At 50.4% G+C, this 24,847-nt stretch overlaps 1 protein-coding gene across 1 annotated transcript in view; it reads left to right on the forward strand.

The window, feature by feature from the left end:
- Nucleotides 1-24,847, forward strand: part of CPSF1 (cleavage and polyadenylation specific factor 1) — a 39,715-nt gene that overhangs the window by 12,377 nt on the left and 2,491 nt on the right. Inside the window, exons 10-36 of the mRNA XM_081873987.1 lie at nt 575-668; nt 1,767-1,854; nt 2,094-2,219; nt 3,289-3,340; nt 3,956-4,050; nt 4,905-4,979; nt 5,226-5,306; nt 7,408-7,503; nt 7,642-7,752; nt 9,532-9,673; nt 9,929-10,107; nt 11,894-12,030; nt 13,477-13,651; nt 13,750-13,956; nt 15,801-15,890; nt 16,015-16,158; nt 16,355-16,507; nt 16,680-16,796; nt 16,932-17,022; nt 18,364-18,448; nt 19,582-19,723; nt 20,995-21,147; nt 22,256-22,432; nt 22,545-22,611; nt 22,965-23,012; nt 23,376-23,531; nt 24,268-24,397. Of these exons, the coding sequence (XP_081730113.1) occupies nt 575-668; nt 1,767-1,854; nt 2,094-2,219; nt 3,289-3,340; nt 3,956-4,050; nt 4,905-4,979; nt 5,226-5,306; nt 7,408-7,503; nt 7,642-7,752; nt 9,532-9,673; nt 9,929-10,107; nt 11,894-12,030; nt 13,477-13,651; nt 13,750-13,956; nt 15,801-15,890; nt 16,015-16,158; nt 16,355-16,507; nt 16,680-16,796; nt 16,932-17,022; nt 18,364-18,448; nt 19,582-19,723; nt 20,995-21,147; nt 22,256-22,432; nt 22,545-22,611; nt 22,965-23,012; nt 23,376-23,531; nt 24,268-24,397 (3,211 nt within the window). The remainder of the gene's footprint in view (nt 1-574; nt 669-1,766; nt 1,855-2,093; nt 2,220-3,288; nt 3,341-3,955; nt 4,051-4,904; nt 4,980-5,225; nt 5,307-7,407; nt 7,504-7,641; nt 7,753-9,531; nt 9,674-9,928; nt 10,108-11,893; nt 12,031-13,476; nt 13,652-13,749; nt 13,957-15,800; nt 15,891-16,014; nt 16,159-16,354; nt 16,508-16,679; nt 16,797-16,931; nt 17,023-18,363; nt 18,449-19,581; nt 19,724-20,994; nt 21,148-22,255; nt 22,433-22,544; nt 22,612-22,964; nt 23,013-23,375; nt 23,532-24,267; nt 24,398-24,847) is intronic.

The following is a 24,847-nucleotide window of genomic DNA, read 5'->3' on the forward strand; positions in this document are numbered from 1 at the left end:
CAATCCAAGTTTACCAACACATGAATCATAGTGGCTAAGCTATTCCTGTCCAGGAAAGTGTGCAGTTGGTGTACCTACCTAAATTTGATAATAGGTTCTCCTTGCCTATTGTTATTGGTTCTCCTTGCCTATTGTTATTGGATGTTGGCAAGCTGCTGGTGGCCCTGGAGGTATGACCACTGTGCTCCTGATCATTTTGAGTGTCTGCGCAGGACGTCATTTTGAGCGTCTGCGCATGTGCGAGCGGCAAAACCCGGAAGTAACGCACTCCATTACTTCCAGGTTGCCACGGAGCGCAACCCAAAAGCACTTAACCTGAAGCACATTCAACCCAAGGTATGACTGTACTAGTGTGTGTACATGGAAAGCTGACACTTTCAGCTTCTGAAATTCTTCCCCGGTTAGCGGGCTGTGAACTCTTGTTGCAAACCTGGTAAGTGGATAGAATGCTTATAACCCCAAGCAGTACTGCATGAGGGAAAGTGCTCAGACCAGGCTACATCTCCAGCGTCCTGAGTCCTGCCCCTGTGTCCTGCTACTTTGGGCTCTGCTGATGCCTTCCTCCTCTTTACAGGGATCCAAGAGGGAGTGAAAATCACACTGGACTGTGCCCAGGCGGCTTTCATCTCCTATGACAAGATGGTGATCTCGCTGAAAGGAGGGGAGATGTAAGGCTTCGGATTGCTCTCGGGTCACCAGGCACAATGACCTTTGCCAGCTTCCAGCAGGGAGCTGTTCTGTTCAGACCTGGGATGTTTCTGCTTACAGAAAAAACAGCTCTGCAGCTCTGCTCACTTGGCCAGATGCAGGGAAGCTGCTTGCTGCTCCCAGTTCTCTTGGACCGTAAACATCCAGCCCATTGGAAAGAGATTCCGCTTTTGATGTTGTCATGTGTCCCAAACAGATGCTTTGTTCAGCCACTGAGCCTGTAGCTAAGTCAGGCTGACCTCTTTTTCCCTGGGTTCTGTTTCTGCCCCCCTCAATGCAGTGAAGTTGGTAAATATTTCATGGCTTAGCAAATAAATTTAAAGCCCAAAGATGAGCCTGACACAGGTGATGGAGAGGCAAGAGCACATATTTCTTCAAAGCGCCAGAGAGAGAGAAAGAAGTGGAAGAGGAAATGTTTGCATCTGCTAGCCGATGTCCTATGAAAGAGTTTATTGGACACCCGGCTCCAGTCTTGGGCAGGGCTGAGTTTGCTTTAGTTGAATGCATGTTCTTTAAACTTAACTGTTTGCAGTGTCCCTGGTGGGTGGGAGTCGAGTGGAACTTGGTTGCCTGAACAGCTGCAATACTCGGCTTTTTGTCGTTTTTCTTGGGCAACTCATTGCAAACCTCTGGAGCTGCACCCCTTCAGACAACCTAGTTTTGCTTAGTTGCCAGTGTGTGGCAGTTGCAAATATCAGTTAACGTAGAGGAGAAATGTAGTCTTCTAGACCCACCTAGGGAGAGTATGGTAGGGCAGCTAAACAAATAGAAAAATGGCAGTGGGAGAAGGAGTCCAGTGTGTGGTTGGTCTTTCGGCCTTTACCTTGAATTGTCTCACTCTCATAGAATTTTATAGTTGGAAGGGACCTAAAGAATCATCTAGTCCACCCCCCTATGCTTTGTGTTCAGTGAGAGAGGGGCCAGTATCCTGGGGTTGAGCCTCCCCAGGCCACGATGTGTTTGACAGGGCTCCTTGCAAGCTTTCTTGCTCAGACACTGTTTGCCCTCTAGCAATGGGATCCCTTCACCTGCCTCCCTTCCTCCCTCCCTTTCCCTAGCTACGTCCTGACCCTCATCACCGACGGCATGCGGAGCGTCCGATCCTTCCATTTTGACAAGGCGGCAGCCAGCGTCCTCACCACTTGCGTAAGCTCCATTAGGCCGGGCACTGGCAGAGTCAGGGTGGCAGGGGGGAAGGTTGAGGCAACAGCCAGTTGCGTATATGAGATAAATATGATTGCTGAGCCCAGTCGGTGGTGCCGCTGCCCTGTTTTGCCTCTGGGCGCCCCCTGCTCACTTGCAATGCCTCTTTGCCCGCTTCTCCCACGAGGCCTTGTCTGACACTCCATCTCCCCACCCTTTCCCTTCTGCCTTTCGGATCTCAGATGATCACCATGGACCCCGGCTACCTCTTCTTGGGCTCACGTCTTGGCAACTCCCTCCTCCTCAAATACACAGAGAAGCTGCAGGAGACCCCCATGAGCATTGCCAAGGACCCTGCAGAGAAGCCGGTGAGTTCACCTGGGACCTGGCCTGCCCCATTTCCTTAAAGAGCAGCATTGCATTAGACGCTCCCCCTACCTCCCATAATAATATTAATAATAATTTATTATTTATACCCCGCCCATCTTGGACGCGGGTGGCGCTGTGGGTTAAACCACAGAGCCTAGGACTTGTCGATCAGAAGGTCAGCGGTTCGAATCCCCACAACAGGGTGAGCTCCCGTTGCTCGGTCCCTGCTCCTGCCAACCTAGCAGTTCGAAAGCACGTCCAAGTGCAAGTAGATAAATAGGTACCGCTCCGGCGGGAAGGTAAATGGCGTTTCCGTGTGCTGCTCTGGTTCGCCAGAAGCAACTTAGTCATGCTGGCCACATGACCCAGAAGCTGTACGCCGGCTCCCTCGGCCAATAAAGCGAGATGAGCGCCGCAACCTCAGAGTCGGTCACGACTGGACCTAATGGCCAGGGCTCCCTTTACCTTTACCTTTACACCTGGCTGAGTTTCCCCAACCACTCTGGGCGGCTCCCAATCAAGTGTTAAAAACAATACAGTATTAAATATTAAAAACTTGCCAAAACAGGACTGCCTTCAGATGTCTCTTAAAGATAGGATAGCTGCTTATTTCCTTCACATCTGAAGGGAGGGTGTTCCACAGTGTGGGTGCCACTACCGAGAAGGCCCTTTGCCTGATTCCCTGTAACCTCACTTCTCGCAGTGAGGGAACTGCCAGAAGGCCCTCGGTGCTGGATCTCAGTGTCCGGGCAGAACGATGGGGGTGGAGACAATCCTTCAGGTATACAGGACCGAGGCCATTGCAGGACAAACCCCAGACAGCCTTCCTGTCCAGTGCTGCTTGAATCTGGCCCAGCCACAGAGAGTGTTTGGGGGGGAGGCACAGGGAAGGGGAGCCCGGTACCTGAGTGGGTGTTGGTTGGAGGGGGAGCAAAGCAGCTGATACACTGACTGCCGTGAATGAATGGAGGTTTCAGCTGGAAACTCTTCACCTGTTGGCTTCCAAGGGAAGTCAGACTTGGTGAGTCCCCTGCCTTTTGTCAGCATGCAACTTCCTTCCGCCTGCAGGAGGAGCCTCCTGTTAAGAAGAAACGCGTGGAGCAGACTGCAAACTGGACGGGTAGGTGGCTCTGCCCCAGAAGCAGCGAGAGGGGATGCTGGGGGATCCGGTACAAATTACCGGCTCCTGGTGTTCTGGGGAGTGGGTCATAAAAGGGGGGAAGTGTTGGAATACTGCCGGGAAGATGGGGGCATTTGGCAGGCCCCCAGCTGGCTCCAGCCGGCAGCCAGGCGATCTCCGGTACAGCATCAATTAGTGACCCGAGCCTCAGATACGTTTAGAGACTCGGCACGCTCTTATCAGCAGAGTGAATAAATTTCCACAATGGAAGTGGCGGACTGAGACATGTGTAAGCATTATTTACAGGCGTTTGTTCAGCATAGTTCAGGAACAAAGGAAAAACATGTCTGCTTCCCTTCGTCTCCAGCAAACAGCAGGATAGCAAAAGCAATATACAAACGGAAGTTCCCAGCAAGCCTGTGCTGGAAGTAAACAGGCATGTGACACACAACAGTCATGCCTGCTCCTTTTAAGGTGGAACGGACCTATATCCTAAATGGAAGTACCTAGGAAGAGCTGTTGAGTGGAGTGTGCAAGAGAAGGAAAGCTATGAAGAGGAGGCACAGAGCTAATCCCAAGGCTTCTCCTACCCACATCCTAATGTGTCCTCTGCAGGGGGAAAGTCAGCTCCTCAGGATGAGGTGGACGAGATCGAGGTGTACGGCAGCGAAGCCCAGTCTGGGACCCAACTTGCCACCTATTCTTTCGAGGTACCATTTACATGTAGCTTCTGAGGACAAGATACAAACCTGCTTATGGCAGGCATGCTCTCTCTCTTCCTGGGGTGATGGAAGAAGGGCAGGAGAGTTGGGAAACTCAGTGCTAAAGACTCAGCTCCTTTTCCTCACTGCGGGATCACATTCACCTAGTGCTATACCAGCTACACTGGCTCCCAGTGGAGTACAGGATCAGGTTCAAGGTGCTGGTTTTGACCTTTAAAGCCCTATACGGCCTAGGACCCTCGTACCTACGGGACCGTCTCTCCTGGTATGTCCCACGGAGGACCATAGGGTCTTCAAACAAAAACATCTTGGAGGTCCCAGGCCACAGGTAGGTTAGGCTGGCCTCAACCAGAGCCAGGGCTTTTTCGGCCGTGGCCCCGATCTGGTGGAACGCTCTGTCACAAGAGACTAGGGCCCTGCAGGACTTGACATCTTTCCGCAGGGCCTGCAAGACAGAGCTGTTCCACCAGGCCTTTGGCCAAGGCACAGCCTGACCCCCTCCTTTGGTAATCCTCACAGAACTCTAGCCCAATGGTTGCCACTAATTTGATTCGAACTGATTTTAGAATGAATTGATATTAGAATGCTGTATTATTTTATTGTTGTTAGCTGCTCTGAGCCCGGCTTCGGCTGGGGAGGGTGAGATATAAATAAAGAAATATTATTATTATTCCCTTCCCTATACTAGACCATTCCTTTGAGCTGGCAATGAATCAAAGCACACCTGGAATCAGAAATTCTTTGTAGTCTCCCATCCTTGCTCCTCTACCCAGAGCTATTCCTTGAGCTGTAGATAATCCATGTGCCTTTTCTATTTCTCTCTCCTCCCCCAACACTGACAGGTGTGCGACAGTATCCTGAACATCGGTCCCTGTGCCAATGCCGCCATGGGGGAGCCTGCTTTCCTTTCTGAAGAGGTGGGCACTCGGCTGGTTCCTTCTCTGAGCTCTGGGTGTAGGGACGGTCAGGATCCGGTGCCTGGAGAAAGAACCCTAGGAGGGGTGGGGAAACTTGCTAGGTTTGGCCCTTCTGCTCTTCCAAGGGGTTCTAATGGCACGGAGGAGCTTGCAAAGGGTTCCTGGAGGAAATCAAGGACACTTGTTGTGAGTGAGGCTAGCTCACCACTCTCAATCACCTAACACTCTCTGTCTGTCTGTCTTCAGTTCCAGAACAGCCTTGAGCCCGACCTTGAAATCGTAGTGTGCTCAGGATACGGCAAGAACGGCGCCCTCTCGGTTCTTCAGGTGAGCGAGCAGAACTGCTGGGGTGGGAAGCGCAGCGATTGCACTGTGCGAAGGCCTGCGTCGGTGAGGAGAGTCTGGCGCAGGTCAGGTACCAGTGCTACAGCAGCAGCGGCATGCCCTAGGCTTACCAGGGCTGCCCCAGAGATCAATGGAGCAGCCTATAAACACCTAGGAACAAGTAGGTGGGTGGGGGTAACACACAGGAGGAGGAAACCAAGCCTGATGAGGAACGGTTGAAGGAGCTGGGTATGTTTAGCCTGGAAAAGAGGAGACTGATAGGAGATATGAGAGCCATTGTCAGATATCTTAAGGGCTGCCACATGGAGCAAGCTTGTTTTCTCCTGGAGGGCAATGGCTTCAAGGTACGAGAAAGGAGATTCTGCAAAACATCAGGAAGAACATCAGTTCAGTTTCTGAGTCCCTTTGTGGTCTTCTCCTGACTTTGGCCTGCTACTGTGCTCAGCTGTGTTCCAGCTTTTAACAACCATTTCAGCATTTACCCCTCTGTCTTGCAGTTGTTCAGAGAGCTCTTCAAGTCTTCCGGTGTCTGACTTCTCAACTTCCTTAGTATCGTATTTTCTCGCTTGGCTTATATACAATATTTCCACTTCCACTTCCAATCTTTTAGCCAATCAAGACCTGCTATTTCTCACCAGGTCCATTTTTCCTCACGGATCTCCCTTCCACACAGTGAGACAAGCAGGCTCTTTGAGGTGCATACTTGGTTTACCTGCCCAGAAATTGTACAACTGCTGGGGAGCCCACCTTGAGTGCCAGAACCCTAATTTCAGGGGGGCGCGACTGGTGCGGTCGCATTGGGTGCTGTGCTGCAATGGGCACCACAACAATGCTGTAGAACATAGCACAAGAGACGGGGAACGTTGAATTTAAACATTGCACCGGGCACCACTGAAACTTGGGAGCCCAAAGTCTGCCCCTGCCTAATTTCACACACACACACACACACACACACACACACACACATTTTTATTATTTTTTTAACATATTAATTCCAACATTCATACAACATAACTTCTCATCCTATACAATATTTTTGGACTTCCGTCGACGCCTCTGATGATTTTCCGTTATTTGTCACTTCTTATGCATTTCTGAATTTCATATTACCTTTAATATCCTTAACTAATAATTCTCCTCATTGTCTTTTTTGCACTATTTCAAATAATTCACCTTACAAAACTTATTGCAAACCTACTAGTGTGATCTGTTCATCACAATTACTTTTCAAATAGTCTGTAAATTTACTCCAGTCTTCTAAGAATCTCTGGTCCCGCAGGTTTAGAATCCTTTTTGTTAGTTTATCTAAATCTGCATAGTCCATCAGTTTCATTCTTCTTTTGTCAGTAGTTCTTCTTGCTTCCATTTTTGTGCCAATAAAATTCTTGCTGCCGTCATTGCATATAAAAACAACTTACAATCCTTTCTGTTTATATCATCTCCTATAATGCCGAGTAAAAATGCTTCTGGTTTCTTAATAAATGTATATTTCAACATCTTTTTCTATCCCATTATATATCATTTCCCAGAAGTTTTTCACTTTTTTACATCCCCGCCACATGTGCTAAAATGTTCCTTCTTTTTCTTTACATATCCAACATATTACATATCCAACATTTATTTCCATTTACCCCCTTCTTTTTGTATTACCATATTTTTGCTCTATAAGACTCACTTTTTCCTTCCTAAAAAGTAAGGGGAAATGTGTGTGCGCTTTATGGAGTGCAGCTATCCCAGAAGCCAGAACAGCAAGAGGGATCGCTGCTTTCGCTGCGCAGCGATCCCTCTTGTTGTTCTGGCTTCTGAGATTCAGAATATTTTTTTTCTTGTTTTCCTCCTCCAAAAACTAGGTGCGTCTTATGGTCTGGTGCGTCTTATAGAGCGAAAAATACAGTATTTTCCCATATGTAACCCAATTCTTGCTCATATTTATCTTTTTCACACTCATTGCTTCTAATGGAGATAACCACTGCAGTGTTTTACATTCTAATAGGTTTTCATACCTATCCCATATTTCAAATAGCGATCTTCCGAATGTATGGTTTCCAAGCCACTGCCTAATTTCTTCCTTCCTTCTCAACAGAAAAGCATCCGCCCTCAAGTGGTGACGACCTTTGAACTCCCAGGCTGCTATGACATGTGGACGGTGATCTCGCCCCAGAAGACGGAAGAGGCAGCGGTACGTATGGCCTCTACTTCCCAGGGGCTTTGAGCCACCTTCTTTTGAGGAGGAGGCTTTCCTTCCAGCCTCTCTCCCACAAAGGCAGAGGCTCTGTGCACTGTGACAGCATCCCTGGCCACCCTCTTCTCCCAACAGGAGGAAGACGCTCAGGGAGAAAGCGCAGAGAAGGAGCCGTCCCCGCCAGAGCCTGCTGACGACGGGAAGCGGCACGGCTTCCTCATTCTGAGCCGGGAAGACTCCACCATGGTGAGTGCCGGCATTTTTCTTTTTTTTCTTTTTTAATAATATTTATTCAGAATTTTAAAGGTTACAAAAAGAAAAAAGAGAAAAAAGAAAAATAAAAAAGACAGAAAAAATACAATCAATTAAAAAAAAAGAACAAATCGAACCTTTACATAGCTTTCTTTCCTTTACTTATTTCCTTGACCTCCTCACACCTCCCATTTTTGTATTCTAATTCAAATTGTTATTTCAGCAAATCCTTCCAACCTTGTTTTTATCTTAATAATTTGTCTTAATATACTATAATTTTACATTCTCTCTTTCACCAACTCATTTTTACTTAATCCTTTATGTCATTTCTACTAAAACCACGTAATTTTCTATTCCCAACATCTTTCTAACAATCCTTAATTTTACAATATTTTTGAAGATAAACTTTAAATTTTTTCCAATCTTCTTCCACCGACTCTTCTCCTTGGTCCCGGATTCTGCCAGTCATCTGAGTGCCGGCATTTTTCATTGGGCATGGCCCTGGGTGCACTTTGGAGCTTGGCTGAGTGTGGTTCAGTGACGAAGGGGAAGGCAACTGGCAGCTGAAAGGGGCTGTTTTGAGGGAGATCAGCCTGGTGGGCAGTGTCAAAGAGGTTGGGGGATGTACAGATCTGCCAAGGGCTGGCAGCACGAGAAGAAAGCTGGAACTCGCTCTGCCCCCTTCACTCTGGCCCCAATAATAATAATAATAATAACTTATTATTTATACCCCGCCCATCTGGCTGGGCTTCCCCAGCCACTCTGGGCAGTCTTCCCAAAAAATATTAAAATACTGTAATACATCAAACATTAAAAGCTTCCCTAAACAGGGCTGCCTTCAGATGTCTTCTAAAAGTCTGGTAGTTGTTGTTCACTTTGACATCTGGTGGGAGGGCGTTCCACAGGGCGGACGCCACCACCGAGAAGGCCCTCTGCCCTGTAGCTTTGCTTCTCGCAGTGAGGGAACCGCCAGAAGGCCCTCGGTGCTGGACCTCAGTGTCTGGGCAGAACGATGGGGGTGGAGACGCTCCTTCAGATATACTGGACCAAGGCCATTTAGGGCTTTAAAGGTCAGCACCAACACTTTGAATTGTGCTCGGAATCCCCAAGGATCCACCTCCTCAGAGTATTGTGGAAGAACGATGTCAATCAACGTTTGATGATCTCCTTCTACCGGTCCACAACAGAAAGTGTCCTTTCCTACTGCATCACGGTGTGGGACGCTGGTTTGACATCAGCTGATAGGAAGTGCCTACAGAGGGGGGTAAATGCAGCACAAGATATTATGGGCTGTCCCGTGAATCCGCTGGATGAAATAGCAGAAGAACGTTGCTCAGGAGAGCGAGGAAAATTCTCAGGGATGATTCACACCCTGGCTGGCACTTTCTTGATCTCCTGCCCTCGGGCAGAAGATATAGGAGCAGGATTGGTCGCACCAACAGGGTAAAGAACAGCTTCTGTCCGTGGGCTGTTAGGCTGCTGAATGAAAAGATAACAACAGGGCAGCTGACTTTCAGGTTTGATGGGTGTGCTTCAGTAAATGAGGGGAATTAAGACTAAGAGAGCTGAGTGGGGGGGTGCTCGTGTAATCTCACTGTATACAAGTTGTACAAGTGTCAATAAAGTATTTCATATTAATTAAGGGGTGGCATGACTCCACACACACCTTGCTTTTTACGGAGGCAATCCCTGTTGGCAATCTCCCTCTTGGGAATATTCCCTGCAAAGGCACATGGGTGTGACTGTTTCTTCTTTGCGCCCCCCCCCCCCAAGATCCTGCAGACAGGCCAGGAAATCATGGAGCTGGACACCAGCGGCTTTGCCACCCAGGGGCCCACTGTCTATGCCGGCAACATTGGCGAGAACCGCTACATCGTCCAGGTGTCTCCCCTGGGAATCCGCCTGCTGGAAGGAGGTGAGTACAACTGGAGCTCTCGAGCTTGGTTTTAAAGGCAGCCGTTCCAGGAAAGAGCCCTTGGCCTAGAAACTGAATCACTAGGCAGGGAAAACGGTGGAGATTGGTGAGAGAGACTTGAACAGACAGACATACTTTTGAAAGCACCACGGATTCTGGGACTGTTGGTGTCCGGGGTGGGGGCCATTGGAGGGCGGCCTGAGCTACCGTCAGGGCTTGGTCTGCCTTTCAGCTGCCTGTCTCTCTGCCTCACAGTGAACCAGCTGCACTTCATCCCAGTGGATCTCGGCTCGCCCATCATACACTGTGCCGTGGCCGACCCCTATGTGGTGATCCTGAGCTCCGAGGGGCAGGTCACTATGTTTGTGCTGAAGAGTGACACCTACGGGGGCCGGACACACCGGCTCACCTTGCAGAAGCCGCAGCTGCATCATGTGAGTATGAGCTGCAAATCAATCAATCAATCAATCAATAAATAAATTTTATTTATACCCCGCCCTCCCCAGCCAAGACCGGGCTCGGGGCGGCTAACACCCAATATAAAGCAAATTGATTGAAATACAACTTAAAAACAAGATTAAAATACAACATTAAAATATTAAAATGCAGCCTCATTCAATGGAAACTCAAATCTAAAACTTTTGGGGGGATGAAAACGTCAAGTCTTCACCAAGGCTAACTATCCAGACTGGTCCTACATGGGCCAGAAAAAAGCCAGGGAAGTCCCCAAATAGGAGTTCCATCACAGAAGGAGAAAGGAAAAAGAAAGAGGAGAAGAAAGAGGGGAAGTTGATTCCAAGCCAAAGGCCAGGCAGAACAACTCTGTCTTACAGGCCCTGCGGAAAGAGATCAGATCCTGCAGGGCCCTGATCTCATGAGACAGAGCGTTCCACCAGGCCGGGGCAAGTGTTGAAAAGGCCCTGGCTCTGGCTGAGGCTAATCTGACTTCCTTAGGGCCCGGGACCTCTAGGGTGTTGCTATATATGGACCTTAAGGTCCTCCGTAAACGTAGAATCATACAATAGAATTGGAAGGGAGCTTGAGGGTCACCTAGTCCAACCCCCTGCGATGCCGGAATCTTGACCACAGCCGTCCCTAGATAGGCTTGAACCACCAACTTTCTGTTTAACAGCCAGACACACTGACCCATTGCACCAGGAGGGGGCCACAGTCCCTTAGAACAGCACCGTGTTTATCCCAGACTCAACCCTGTGCTCTGCAAACATTAGCTGCTTGTTATACGGAGGGCTTCGCAGTCACATCTCATCATGGAAACTCAAAATCCTGTGTCTGGTTCTGCAGCTCAACCAAAGAGCATTTATTTTACTTGCAGAAGGCCCATGGTTCAGTTTGTGGCATCTCCAATCTGCTTTGTTTTACAAGGAAAGGATCCTAACCCTCCTCCACCAGGGCCAGGGCCTTTTCAGTGATGGCTCCAACCTGGTGGAATTATCTGTCCTACAAGACCAAGGCCCTTCAGGATTTAACCTCCTTCCGCAGGGCCTGTAAGACATAGCTATTCCACCTGGCTTTCAATTTGAATTTAGCCTGATCTTTTATTCCCCTTCCTTCCCTCCCCCTCCCCTTTTTATGAAGATTACCCGCTCTGGGATCCCGCAGCTAATTCTCCCCTGGCCTCCTCGCTGGCCCAAATAGGACTAATTCAGCCAGCTAGCCCTGGTGATCACCTAATGCTTATTGGATGGATTTCCCCCCTAAATTGATTTTTGAATTCTGAATTTATTGTTATTCACCTTTTATACTGTATTTTATGCTGTATTTTATTATATATTTTTTGTTGTATCAATTAAGTGTCTTAAATTTGTTGTTAGCCACCCTGAGCCCGGTTTTTTGAACTGGGAACGGCGGGGTATAAATAATTTTTTAAAATTATTATAACCTGTATGGTTAACTTGCAGAAATACATTTGAAAACACTGAGCAGTGCCTGGCATGGTGAGGCTCTGTGCAGGAGCTTTTATCACCCCTTCTTCTTGGCTAGCATAGCAGAAGACATTGTGCAAAAACATTCATGTTTGCTCGGTTTGCGTAGCTTATCAGTGAGGTCTCCAAAAGTGGATCTTCTAACAAAGCAGGTGCACAGCCTGCTTTCAGCCGAGGTTCTTGGCATAACCAGATTCTGAGTCTGCTTCCATGCTGCTCAGTAAAGAGCAGGCCATCCTGTGTCTTGCTCTGAGGCAAGCTGTTGTCACCCCTCCAGCAATCGAAGGTGATTGCGTTGTGTGTATACCGGGACGTCAGCGGCATGTTCACCACTGAGAGCCATTCGTCCAGCTCCCGGGACGAGCTTTCCTTGAGGACCCAGTCAGAATCTGAGGCTCCCATCCAGGACATCAGGTGGGTCTTGAGGCAGGGCGAAGAACTCTGGGAAGGGCTAGGGATTTAGCCATTTTGTGTGGGAGTTTGGGTTGTAAAATATGAGTTGTGAGATGGTTGCTTTGGGTTTTTAAGGCTTTTCTGTGTAGGAGGTACATTGGATGTGTAAAAGTACAAAGGGGTAGTTTGCTTAACTAGTTTTGCATGGAAGGGTCAAAAGTTCATCTTAGGAACCCAGCAATTAGGAAATAGAAACTTAATCAGTACTCCCCTGTTCCGATTGCTTAAAAGGTTGAAAGGGGGAGTGAAAATGTTGTATATAAGTCATGCTAGAAGATAAGTTAGGCTGCAGTCCTAATCATACCCAGTATTGGAAGTAGGTTGGGCCACTTCATCCAGGTTAAAGGACTGTCTGGTAGAGACAGCGAGAGGAAAAGGGGTTGGATTGGCTGGTTTGTTTGCCTATCTCACCTCTCATGGTGCAAGCTACAGCCTGCACTATCACACCTGTTCTTTCAGGTAATTGGGGCAGGTGTGCTCAGTGAGGAGATGGGAGGATTCAAAGTAGCGTATTTTTCACTCCATAAGACGCACCTGACCATAAGACGCACCTACTTTTTAGAAGAGGAAAACAAGAAAAAAAATATTCTGAACGAAACAGTGGATGTATGATTTTTGTGGTTCATGTTGTGGCCACAGATATGATATGTGATTTGACGGTGAGTTTGGGGTAGCCCAATGCAAAAATCCTGAGAATCCAGGTGGATCTGTGCTTTGTAACCACATTTTTGTGCCATTGCGGCCCCACGAAACAGTGGATGCGTGATTTTTTGGGTGCAGGCTATAGCCATGGACATGTTATGTGATCTGATGGAGAATTTGGGTGACCCAATGCAAAAATCCTGAGGATTCATGTGCTTTTACCTCCCCCCTCCCAGGCAGCTTCCTTTATCACTAGTGTCTCTTATCTCCCTCCTGATCGCTTGCCGATCAGCTGCTCAGTCGCTTTGTTTCAATACCCCCTTCCCTCTTTCTAAAAAAAACAAAACAGCACAATCTGCTTTTCACCCCTGGGCAACTTGGCTCCAGGGACCACACATTCATTCCATAAGATGCACAGACATTTCCCCTTACTTTTTAGGAGGAAAAAAGTGTGTCTTATGGAGTGAAAAATACGGTACCTTGTGTAGATCCTGAGTAAAGTATCAGATACCTACTTGTGAGGACAGTAGCAGGAGACATTCTCAGCCGGCCCGCAGTTTCTTTGGCCCTCAGTGTTGTTCAACCCTGTAATTCCCCATCTGGGACTTCATTTAAGCTTTGGGCCCATGTGCTGCCTACAAAAGTTTTGAGACCTGCACTGTAATCTTTCTGTGAGTGGGCCTGTTCTTGGATCAAGCTTTGCAACAGCTGCCCAGGTGTCTTGAACGTAACTGCCTTCCTCCCTCTCTCTTCTCCCGTGTACAGCAACACAATAGACGATGAGGAAGAAATGCTCTATGGTGAATCCGGCACCTTGTTTAGCCCCACCAAGGAGGAGCCGCGCCGCTGCAGCCTGCCCTTGGCTGACAAGGATCCTCAGCAGTACAAGGCAGAGCCCACTCACTGGTGTGTGCTGGTCCGGGAGAACGGTGCCATGGAGGTGAGGCCCAGGCAGTGCCTGGGGCAGCGGGAGTGAGCCAGTCTCAGCCGGGTCCCTCTTGGCCCCTGCTACATTCTCCCTCTTTCTCTCTCATGTAGATCTACCAGCTGCCTGAATGGCGCCTGGTCTTCCTGGTGAAGAATTTCCCCATGGGGCAGAGGGTGCTGGTGGACAGTTCCTTCGGGCAGCCTGCCAGCCAGGGCGAGGCCAAGAAGGAGGAGGTGGTCCGTCAGACCGAGATGCCGCTGGTCAAAGAGGTGCTGCTGGTGGCCCTGGGAAATCGGCAGAGCCGGCCGTACCTGCTGGTGAGCTCCGAGGGTGGGGGGTTATCTCTGTGCACAGAGTTATCTGTGTCTCCCGTCTACTTGGATCTGAAGCACGTAGACATTTTGATCCACATGCAAAGCAGCCAAGCAGGAAACCCAGTAAATCAAGACACCAGCCCTTCCACAAGTTTGGCCCCCTGACTTCAAGTGATTGTGATACTGGGGCAAATGGTTTCTGCGAAATAAGTGCTGTATTTTTCGCTCTATTAGACCCTCCGGACCATAAGACACACCTAGTTTTTAGGGGAGGAAAACAAGAAATAAGAAAGCAACGCAAAGCCTCCTGAGCGAAGAGGGAGTGCTCCTCCCTCTTCGCTCAGGAGGCCTTGTGGAGCTATCCCTGAAGCCAGGAGAGCAAGCAGGATCGGTGCGCACTGATCCCTCTTGCCCTCCTGGCTTCAGCGAAAGCAAGCCTCCTGGCTTTCCCCCACCTCCCGTAAGAGTCGTGCGCTCTTTAAAGGGAGTGCTGCTCTTGAGGGCTTTTGCGGGAGGTGGGGGGAAGGGACAGAGCGCGCAGCTCTGTCCCTTCTCCCACCTCCCGCAAAAGCCAGGGATAGCCGCGCGAAGCCTCCGCAGGGCAGCGGGATGAAGGCTCCCCGCTGCCCTGCGGAAGCTTCGCATGGCAAAGCCAGAAGCTAGAACAGCTCCCTCTCGCTGTTCTGGCTTCTGGGATAGCCGTGCAGCCTGCATTCGCTCCATAAGACGCACACACATTTCCCCTTACTTTTTAGGAGGGGGGAAGTGCGAAAAATACAGTAGGTGCAATTGCTTTTCATCTGGTGCAGGAAGAGGGAGGGAGAGAGCCAATTTCTTGGGAATGCCTGGGCTCTTCCGTGATCATGTTACAAGGTGTGTTTTCGATCCCCACCCCTTGAGTGCTCGACACATATGTGGCTATCTCACTTGGCATGTGAGAGATAACGGGATCGATGCCCGCATTCTCCACCAGCAATCATACTCGGGGAAACTATAAGCCAATGGCCCTCTGGTTGTGGCTGGACTACAACTCCCATCATCTTTGACCGTGCTGGCAGCTGAGGTTTGTGGGAGCTGGAGTCCAGCAACACCTGGAGAGCTCCTGAGACCCTTTGCCCTAAGCTGTCATCCACTCACTGCGTCTGCTCCCTCCCTGCTCTTGTGGGAGGAACTGAGGGAGACACCCACTGATGCACCAACCTTCCCACCTCACCTGGGGCTCAGGCCTTTCCTACTGAGGAGGACCAATCAGCATCCCTGCAGGGCCGAGCATCTAATTCATAGTGCTTACCTCTGTCCTGGAAGCTGTCCTGTCCTGGAAGCTGCTTGGCCAGTTGAGACTCACATGACTGGTGCCCGAGCCTACAGTGGGGATAATTGAAAGTGCTAGTTTGAACCTTTAAAGCCCGAACTGGTGTCTGGGATGCCGTTGCCTAGAGGACTGCCTTTGCCGGTGTGAGGTTATTCAGCGTTCAGCATCGTCATCTCAGGCTCAGCTCTCTGGTCTCCCTGTAGGGAGTAGCGGGAGTGGGTCCTTCTCTGCAACAGCACCTTGATTGTGGCATTCCCTCCCTGCGGGGGAAATCACAAGAGTGTGTGCTGTCTGGCTTTTACAAATTCTTTTCCCTAAGGGCAGAGTTAATACCACGGGAGAGCTGTGATGAAGGATCCAGGAGGTTAGAGGACCACGAGGGCTACAAGGCGGGGTCATGGCAAGGCCTTGGCGCTATGGTTCTTTTTGCCCCGGCAATGAGCTGTGTCCCCATGGCCTGAGAGTGCTCAATCTGTTGATGCAGTGAGCCAAGGCACAAGGTGAAGCTCACTTTATTTCACCACCCTGTTGACAGGTCCACGTGGACCAAGAGCTGCTCATCTACGAAGCTTTTAACCACGGCTCTCAGCTGGGCCAGACCAACCTCAAAGTGCGATTCAAGAAGGTAAGAGCTACTCTGCCTTCCCCCCAGGCCACTGGAACGCTGCAGTCTCCCTTGAAGGCTTCCCTCTGCACTCGAAGGGAAGGCTTCCCCACTCACCTCCTCCTGCCCTTTCCCTTCCAATCAGGTTCCCCATAACATTAACTTCAGGGAGAAGAAGCCCAAGCCGTCGAAGAAGAAGCCGGACGGCGTGGGTGGAGAGGAGTCGGGGGCTGCCAGGGGGCGGGTTGCCCGATTCCGCTACTTTGAGGATATCTATGGATACTCGGGGGTGAGTCTCGCGGAGGAGTCGTCCTTGGGAGATTCTCAGGAGAAGCCTTTCTCTTTGGGGAGTTGGGCAAGGGTGCGCTCTTCCTGAGGCTTTGCGGAACCTCTGCCTGCCAGAGCAGGCACTGCTGGCCTGGCGCAGGAGAAGGCTGTGCTCATGATCAGCCCCAGGTCCTGATTGTGTTTGCATTTCTTCCCAGGTGTTCATTTGTGGCCCCTCCCCACACTGGCTGCTGGTAACGTCTCGGGGGGCCCTGCGCCTGCACCCCATGACCATAGACGGCCCCATCGAGTCCTTTGCCCCCTTCCACAACGTCAACTGCCCCAAGGGCTTCCTCTACTTCAACCGGCAGGTAGGCCTGGCTTGGCGACAGAAGCTTGGGTGGGATGCCCGCCTTATTTCTTTCATTTGCCTTCTGCCTGCTACGTTTGAGGCAGCTCACTGTGCACCTGGGCTGCTGCTGCCAAGAGAAGCAGATCTATCCGCAGGTGAGAATGAGGCCTTATCTGTGTCCTCTGCTACAGGGGGAGCTGCGCATCAGTGTCTTGCCTGCCTACCTTTCCTACGACGCACCGTGGCCCGTCCGGAAGATCCCGCTGCGCTGCACCGCACATTACGTATCCTACCACGTGGAGTCCAAGGTTAGGGCTGTGTGGAGCGGGACCTTCAGCAGGGCCTTATCGGTGGTGGGGAAGTGGAGTCCTCCACTGTCACAACAAGGCCTTCTGCTCAACTCACGCCCCCAAATGCCTTAATGAATTTGCTCCCTCCGGCAGGTCTACGCGGTGGCCACCAGCATCAACAACCATTGCACCAGGATCCCCCGCATGACGGGGGAGGAGAAGGAATTTGAGACCATCGAGCGAGGTGGGTGGCTCGTAGCTGTTGGAAAACGCCGCCTCCTCTCTGTGGAGGAGAGGTCTTTGACTTGAAGAGTCAGCCCCTTGTGCTGGGCAAGTCTTGAGGTTGGGCTGCAAGATGGAGGGAGACGGGCTTTTGACTCCTCACTCTTCCACCACAAAGGGCCACCCAACCCCTTGGTTTGCCCTCCAGAACAAGGCAATCTGACTTGTTCTGTCTAGCTCACTCTTGCTTTCTCTGGCTGGTGGTTGCTCTCCAGGGTCTCAAGGTGGGAAAATAAATAATAATAATAATAATAATAAAATAAAACATAAACATAAACATAAACATAAACATAAAAATAAAAATAAAAATAAATTTATTATTTATACCCCGCCCATCTGGCTGGGCTTCCCCAGCCACTCTGGGCGGCTTCCAACAAAACACTAAAATACAGCAATGCATCAAACATTAAAAGCTTCCCTAAACAGGGCTGTCTTCAGATGTCTTCTAAAAGTCAGATAGTTGTTTATTTCCTTGACATCTGATGGGAGGGCATTCCATAGGGCCGGCGCCACCACGAGAAGGCCCTCTGGCTGCTTCCCGGTAACTACCGCTCCGGCGGGAAGGTAAACGGCGTTTCTGTGCGCTGCTCTGGTTCGCCAGAAGCAACTTAGTCATGCTGGCCACATAACCCGGAAGCTGTACGCCGGCTCCCTCGGCCAGTAAAGCGAGATGAGCGCCGCAACCTCAGAGTCGGTCACGACTAGACCTAATGGCCAGGGGTCCCTTTACCTTTACCTTTACCCCTGGCTGAGTTTCCCCAACCACTCTGGGCGGCTCCCAATCAAGTGTTAAAAACTATACAGTATTAAATATTGAAAACTTCCCAAAACAGGACTGCCTTCAGATGTCTCTTAAAGATAGGATAGCTGCTTATTTCCTTCACATCTGAAGGGAGGGTGTTCCACAGGGTGGGTGCCACTACCAAGAAGGCCCTCTGCCCTGTAGCTTTGCTTCTCGCAGTGAGGGAACTGCCAGAAGGCCCTCGGCGCTGGATCTCAGTGTCGGGGCAGAACGATGGGGGTGGAGACGCTCCTTCAGATATACTGGACCGAGGCCATTTAGGGCTTTCAAGGTCAGCACCAACACTTTGAATTGTGCTTGGAAACATACTGGTCTTCCACATCCCCTGGTGCCTAATATTTAACTGGAGATGCTGGAGGCTTGGGCAGCCAAAGCAGGTGTGTGCTCTCCGTGATAAGCCATGGCCCCTTGTGCCCCCCTGGGTCTGATGGTGATGCCGGCTGCATACCTATTTCTCCCTTTCTCTCTCTCTCTCTCTCTCTCTCTGATCCCCACCTCCAGATGATCGCTACATGCACCCTCTGCAGGAGGCCTTTTCCATCCAGCTGATCTCTCCAGTCAGCTGGGAGACGATTCCAAATACCAGGTGAGGAGGGTGCTCAGCAGGAGCCCAAGAATGCTCCTTCCCAGGCTGCGGCAGGTGGGGAAGATCTGGCGCCTGGTTGGGTTCCTGGTGTGGAATATCAGGAGAGCCTGGCGGTTGCTTCTGGATCAAAGCAAAGGGCCACCTGGTCTAGCATCCGTTTGCCTTCAAGGGCCGTTCAGATGCGTCCTGGAAGCAGAGCTGGAAAGATTTAGTTCAGTGGTCCCCAAGGTTTTTGGGCCTCTACCCACTTAGTCCCCCAGTGCTACAAAAGCATTATTCAGAACAGCAGCTTGCATAACCCACTAAGGAAGAGCAAAACACAATGGCCCCAGCTAAGGGTTCTCCATTCAGTTTTGGGGAAGGGGAAGAGGCTGCTTTCTCTTGGTGCAGAGACTGCACTCACTCTCTGTGGGGCTGCCCTTGAGACTGACCCAGAAACTCCAGCAAGTGCAGAATGCCACGGCGAGACTCCTTACGGGGTCCTTGCCGCAGGATCACATTCACCCAGTGCTATACCAGCTGCACTGGCTCCCGGTGGAGTACAGGGTCAGGTTCAAGGTGTGGGTTTTGACCTTTAAAGCCCTCTAGAGCCTAGGACCCTTGTACCTACGGGACCGCCTCTCCTGGTATGTCCCACGGAGGACCTTATGGTCTTCAAATAAAAACATTTTGGAGGTCCTGGGCCACAGAGAGGTTAGGCTGGCCTCAATCAGAGCTAGTGCTTTTTCGGTTGTGGCCCCGATCTGGTGGAACACTCTGTCACAAGAGACTAGGGCCCTGCAGGACTTGACATCTTTCCGCAGGGCCTGCAAGACGGAGCTGTTCCACCAGGCCTTTGGCCAGGGCACAGTCTGACCCTCTCATTTGGTAATCCTCACAGAACTCTAGCCCAATGGTTGCCATCAATTTGATTTGAACTGATTTTATAATGAATTGATTTTAGAATGTTGTGTTACTTTTATTGTTAGCTGCTTTTACTTTTATTGTTAGCTGTTCTTAGCCTGGCTTCAGCTGGGGAGGGCGGGATATAAATAAATTTTTATTATTATTATTGTTATTGTTATTGGGGCACCCAGAAGGCAGCTTGGCCTGGCTCCCCCTCCATCCTCTCCTGCCCTTCCTTCAATCTGCAGGATCGACCTGGAGGAGTGGGAGCACGTGACCTGCATGAAGACTGTGTCTCTCAAGAGCGAGGAGACCGTCTCGGGCCTGAAGGGCTACATCGCCGTGGGGACCTGCCTCATGCAGGGCGAGGAGGTGACCTGCAGGGGCCGGGTGAGTCAGACAACGCTGGGCACTTGAACAAGAGGCAACACGGCTGGGGGCTTCTTCTGCACAGTTCCACCCATCCTTCTCCCACATTTCATGCCTGCTGCCTTCACAGGCCCAGTCCTTGGTCCAGATTTGCCCAGTTTGGACACATTGGACTCATTCATCCATCTGGCGAACTGCGTGTTTTGCTGGCAGCCTCTCCTAATTTGGGATGAGTGGTGGCATCAGGATCCAAGGAACACAATTGCAGAATTGTAGAGTCGGAAGGGACCCCAAGGGTCATCTAGTCCAACCCCCTGCAATGCAGGAATCTCAGCTAAAGCACCCATGACAGATGGACACCCAACCTTTGCCTAAAAACCTCCACGGAAGGAGAGTCCACAACCTCCCAAGGGAGACTGTTACATTATCAGACAGCTCTTACCATCAGAAAGTTCTTCCTGGTGTTTAGTTGGATCTTTCTTGTAACTTGAATCCATTGGTTCAAATCTTACTTTTCAGAGCAGGAGAAAACAAGCTTGCTCCCTCCTCGATGTGACAGCCCTTAAGATATTTGAAGGTGGCTATCATATCTCCTCTCAGACTCCTCTTTTCCAGAATAATTATACCCAGCTCCTTCGACTGTTCCTCATAAGGCTTGGCTTCTAGATCCTTGATAATCTTGGCTGCCCTCTGCACATGTTCTAGCTTGTCAACATCCAGAACTGGACCCAATAGTCTAGGTGTGGTAGGACCAAGGCAGAATAGAGCGGGACTATGATTTCCCTTCATTGGGACATTACTTCTGTTGATGCAGCATAGAGTAGCATTAGCTTTTTGGCTGCAGCACACTGCTACCTTATGAAATTGTCCCTCCAAGCTTTTTCATTGTGCTCTGAAGAGGGTCTTGTATGTGTTCTGGGTTCTACAGCGGATGCATGGAAAAGTCAGGCAGAGACCTGAAGGCTCAAAAACGGAAGTTACAACTCCTTAGCCATGAAAAGGCAAAGTTCTGCTCTGTGCCAGCTAATTGAAAAAAGTAAATTATAGTAATAATCCACTCACCCAGTGTGCCGCGATATGACGCTGGAATCATTTACCTGCTGCGATGGCACCTTATACTGATGAGCACAGTTGCAATTTTGCAGTTCTCATTTAGTATTTTGTTTATTGCAAGAAGTCCCCGGTCTCCCGGCTTGCAACAGAGGAAGAGGGTGTTTCTAATTTAGCAATGCAAAGCCATGCTGCCCTGGTTATGTAGGATGACTCTCCCTTCCTTGCTCCCCTGCCCTCAGATCTTGATCATGGACATCATCGAAGTGGTTCCAGAGCCTGGGCAGCCCCTCACCAAGAACAAATTCAAGGTGTTGTACGAGAAGGAGCAGAAGGGGCCTGTTACTGCTCTCTGCCACTGCAACGGCTACCTGGTGTCGGCCATTGGCCAGAAGGTGAGCAGGGCCTGGAAGAGGAGGCGGGTGGGATGCCGCTCTCGGGGGCTTATTCAGTGTAGAATGTGGATTTGTTTCTCCTAAATGCTCCGCAGCCATCCTTGGGGTGGAAGCTTCTGTCGCCCTTTCAGTGTAGGTTATTCTGACTTACGTAGGCAGCTATGAGTATGCCGTCAGGGAGCTGCAATTATTCCTGTTGAGTCAATTCATAATATTGTGTGTGTGAGTTTGTGTGCACGATGTTGGCATGTGAAGTTGGGAAGTTATGGAAGGTAGTTTGAACAGGTTGTTTCAACCAAGGTAGTTTCAACCAAGTTGAAACAGGCTGCAAGGAGATGGTTCTGTGATGTGGATTCTGTTTATAGAATGTAGACTTGGGGGTGTCTGGAAAGGAGACCTCTTCATCCATTGCTGCTTTTATGTAAAAGCTTTCTGTACTGCTTTTCAGAGAGTTTTCCAAGGTGTGCTTTACAGAATGAAGATAAAGCGCAAATCAAAAGGGGTGGTTATAATAATAATAATAATAATAATAATTTATTATTTGTACCCCGCCCATCTGGCTGGGTTTCCCCAGCCACTCTGGGCGGCTTCCATAAAAACCAGAAATACACTAAAATATCACAGATTAAAAACTTCCCTGAACAGGGCTGCCTTAAGATGTCTTCTGAATGTCAGGTAGTTATTTATCGCTTTGACATCTGATGGGAGGGCGTTCCACAAGGCGGGTGCCACTACCGAGAAGGCCCTCTGCCTGGTTCCCTGGTTAGAGTGCAGAAGTGCCTTGCAGGGCTGGCAAGGTGATCTTTCTCTGGTTTAGAAAAGGAATTGCTGAAAGACAGAACTTGAGGCATCAGCAACATGGTACAACGGAAAGATGGGGAGATGAACCAACCCAGACCTTGGGATCATCACCTGTGTTTTTGTCTGCTACTGTGTTGTGCATTTTTGCGTTTTTATATTGTAAACTGCCCTGTGATCCTTGGATGAAGGGCGGTATAGGAATTAAGTAAGCAAATAAATGGGAAGTGAGAGATGAGGTGGGGAGAAGGGGCTTCCTGTCCCCTTGCCCCCTCCCTGGGCTGAGCCCTGGTCTCTCTCCCTGCTGCAGATCTTCCTGTGGAGCTTGAAGGACAATGACCTGACGGGCATGGCCTTCATCGACACGCAGCTGTATATCCACCAGATGATCAGCGTCAAGAACTTCATCCTGGCGGCTGACCTCATGAAGAGCATCTCACTGCTGCGCTACCAGGAGGAGAGCAAGACTCTCTCCCTCGTCAGCAGGGTATGGGGCGTGGACCCTTTCCTAGAGGGTTGGCAGGGGGGCGGGCAGGGCAGAATGGGCCTGTTTGAGCCCTGCCCCACCTGGCTGACTTCTCCTTGTCTCTCGCCTCCAGGACGCCAAACCCCTGGAAGTTTACAGCGTGGACTTCATGGTGGACAACGCTCAGCTGGGATTTCTCGGTGAGCAGCCTGAGCGTGGCATTGGGGGAGCCCCTTCAGGAGGGTTCAGTCCAGCGGCCTTGGCTCTGCCCCAGGATGCTGGTGTTGGGGGCTGGGAAGACTCAGACCCATGCCCGGGCTTTACAAGGTGGTGGCCCACCTGTGTTTTGAACAACACAAACCCTTTTCTTTGCATTCGGAACAAGCCAAAATACAGAATTATAGAATTGGAAGGGTCTGTTTAGTCTGCAATGCAGGAATCACAGCCAAAATGACCATGCCGTCTCTGTTTAAAAGCCCCCAGGCAAGGGGCAGCTGCATTTCTGGCGCAGTCAGGCTACATCATTGATCTGTTTTACTCTTTTATTTTGCAGTGTCTGACAGGGACCGGAACCTCCTTGTTTACATGTATCTGCCAGAAGGTGAGATCAAAGTTTGTCTTTTGTTCTGGGGAGATTGGATCTGCCCCTCTTCCTGTTTCCCATCACTCAGCTGAATCCTAGTCTCAGGGAACAAGAATCTTGGGGCTTCCTGTTGGCAAGGAGTGCTGGGGCTTTTGGAAAGAGATGTTTGGGCCTGGTGGGGTTTCTCTGGATCTGAGGCTCAAGGCCCTACATTGCCCCACATACTGCATGGCCTCTGAGCCGCCTTCAACCGTCTGGTGCTCTCCAGCCACCCCTCTGCTGGGGTTGATGGGAGTTGTAGTTCAGCAGCACCCAGAGGGCGAAGGCTCATTTTCTCCCTCCCTCCTTCCCACCCACCCACCTCTTTGCTTTTCTCTCCAGCAAAGGAAAGCTTTGGGGGGATGCGCCTCCTCCGCAGGGCCGATTTCCACGTGGGAGCCCACGTCAACGCCTTCTGGAGGACCCCGTGCCGCGGGGCCATGGAGGGGCCCACCAAGAAATCCATTGCGTGGGAGAACAAGCACATCACCTGGTTTGGTAAGGGGGCCTCTGAAGGAGACACCCGGGGAGTCATCTTGGCCAGAGTCTAAGGGAACTGAGCCTGGATTGGAATTTCAAATTCTAAGATTTTAAAATCTGGGAAGATTTTGTTGGAAAATCCAGAATTCTATTTTTGAGTGTTGGCAACTGAATATAAATAAGGAAAGGACTTTTGTGTGAAGACAGCTCAATTTTATGCCTTGGGAATGAGTTCGGAATTACCTACCCTTGTGACATCTTGAGTTTCCCATTCAAGAGCTTGCTGACACATTTGCACTTAATGCCAAGCCATGGTTTCTTCAGCAAGGCACAAGTCATCTCACAGACAAACAAAGCAGCCATGGCTTATTTCTCCAGAGCTTGGTTTCCTCCCCCAGCTGTTCGCTCCATGTTCCTCTGTAGCTCAGCAAGCAGCTGGGCTGCGCTGTCCGAATGATGATTTTAAGCAAAAGCAAGGCTGTGGGCTTCAGAAATAATGCCAACCAGTGGTTAAAACAAGCCAAGGTTGAGAAGCCAGAGACAGTCAATCACGGCCTCACCTGGTGGTTTGTTGCCAGAACAGAAACTATGGTTAGCCTCCTGGGCTGAGGTGTTTAACAAACCACGGTTTGGTGTTACGTGCAAACCATGGTGTACTTATGTGAGAGGGGAAATCCAGGTGCTCTTGGGGCCAAAGGCACCCGCTTGAGCCTTGACTCTGAAGGGGGGGTGTGGTGTTTCTTCCCCCCTCCAGCCACGCTTGATGGAGGGATTGGGCTGCTGCTGCCCATGCAAGAGAAGACCTACCGGCGCCTGCTGATGCTGCAGAACGCCCTGACCACGATGCTGCCCCACCATGCCGGCCTCAACCCGCGTGCCTTCAGGTAGCTTGTTCCTGGGGCCCTGCCTCTTCAAGACCACCCCCCTCTTGACCCCCTCTGCGAGCCCCTTGAGGAGCAGCGCTGTTGGAGAGGAGGAAAGAGCCACCCACAGTCTCACTTATCTGCCTATGTTTGGTGGGAGGGGAGCCTGGCTCTGCAATCCCCTTCTGCACATACTGCTGTCTGCAGAGCGCCATGGGCCACTATGGCACCTGTGCCTTCCACACCATTTCCTGCCTTGCAGAATCTGCCTGTGGGAGGACTGATGGGATATAGGCCTCGCAGGGAGAGCGTGAGACTGTTTCAGAGCCAATGGGTGACTTGGCTGGGGAGCAGAAGACCTTGTCTGTCCACATGTGGGATAAGCAGACTGGCTGCCAAGTTCATCCCTGGGTTATGGGTCACACATAACATCAGATTAGCAGACATCTAAAGGCAGCCCTGTTTAGGGCA

This window comes from Podarcis erhardii, assembly GCF_964252035.2.
Source record: "Podarcis erhardii genome assembly, chromosome: 8".
Taxonomy (NCBI): domain Eukaryota; kingdom Metazoa; phylum Chordata; class Lepidosauria; order Squamata; family Lacertidae; genus Podarcis; species Podarcis erhardii.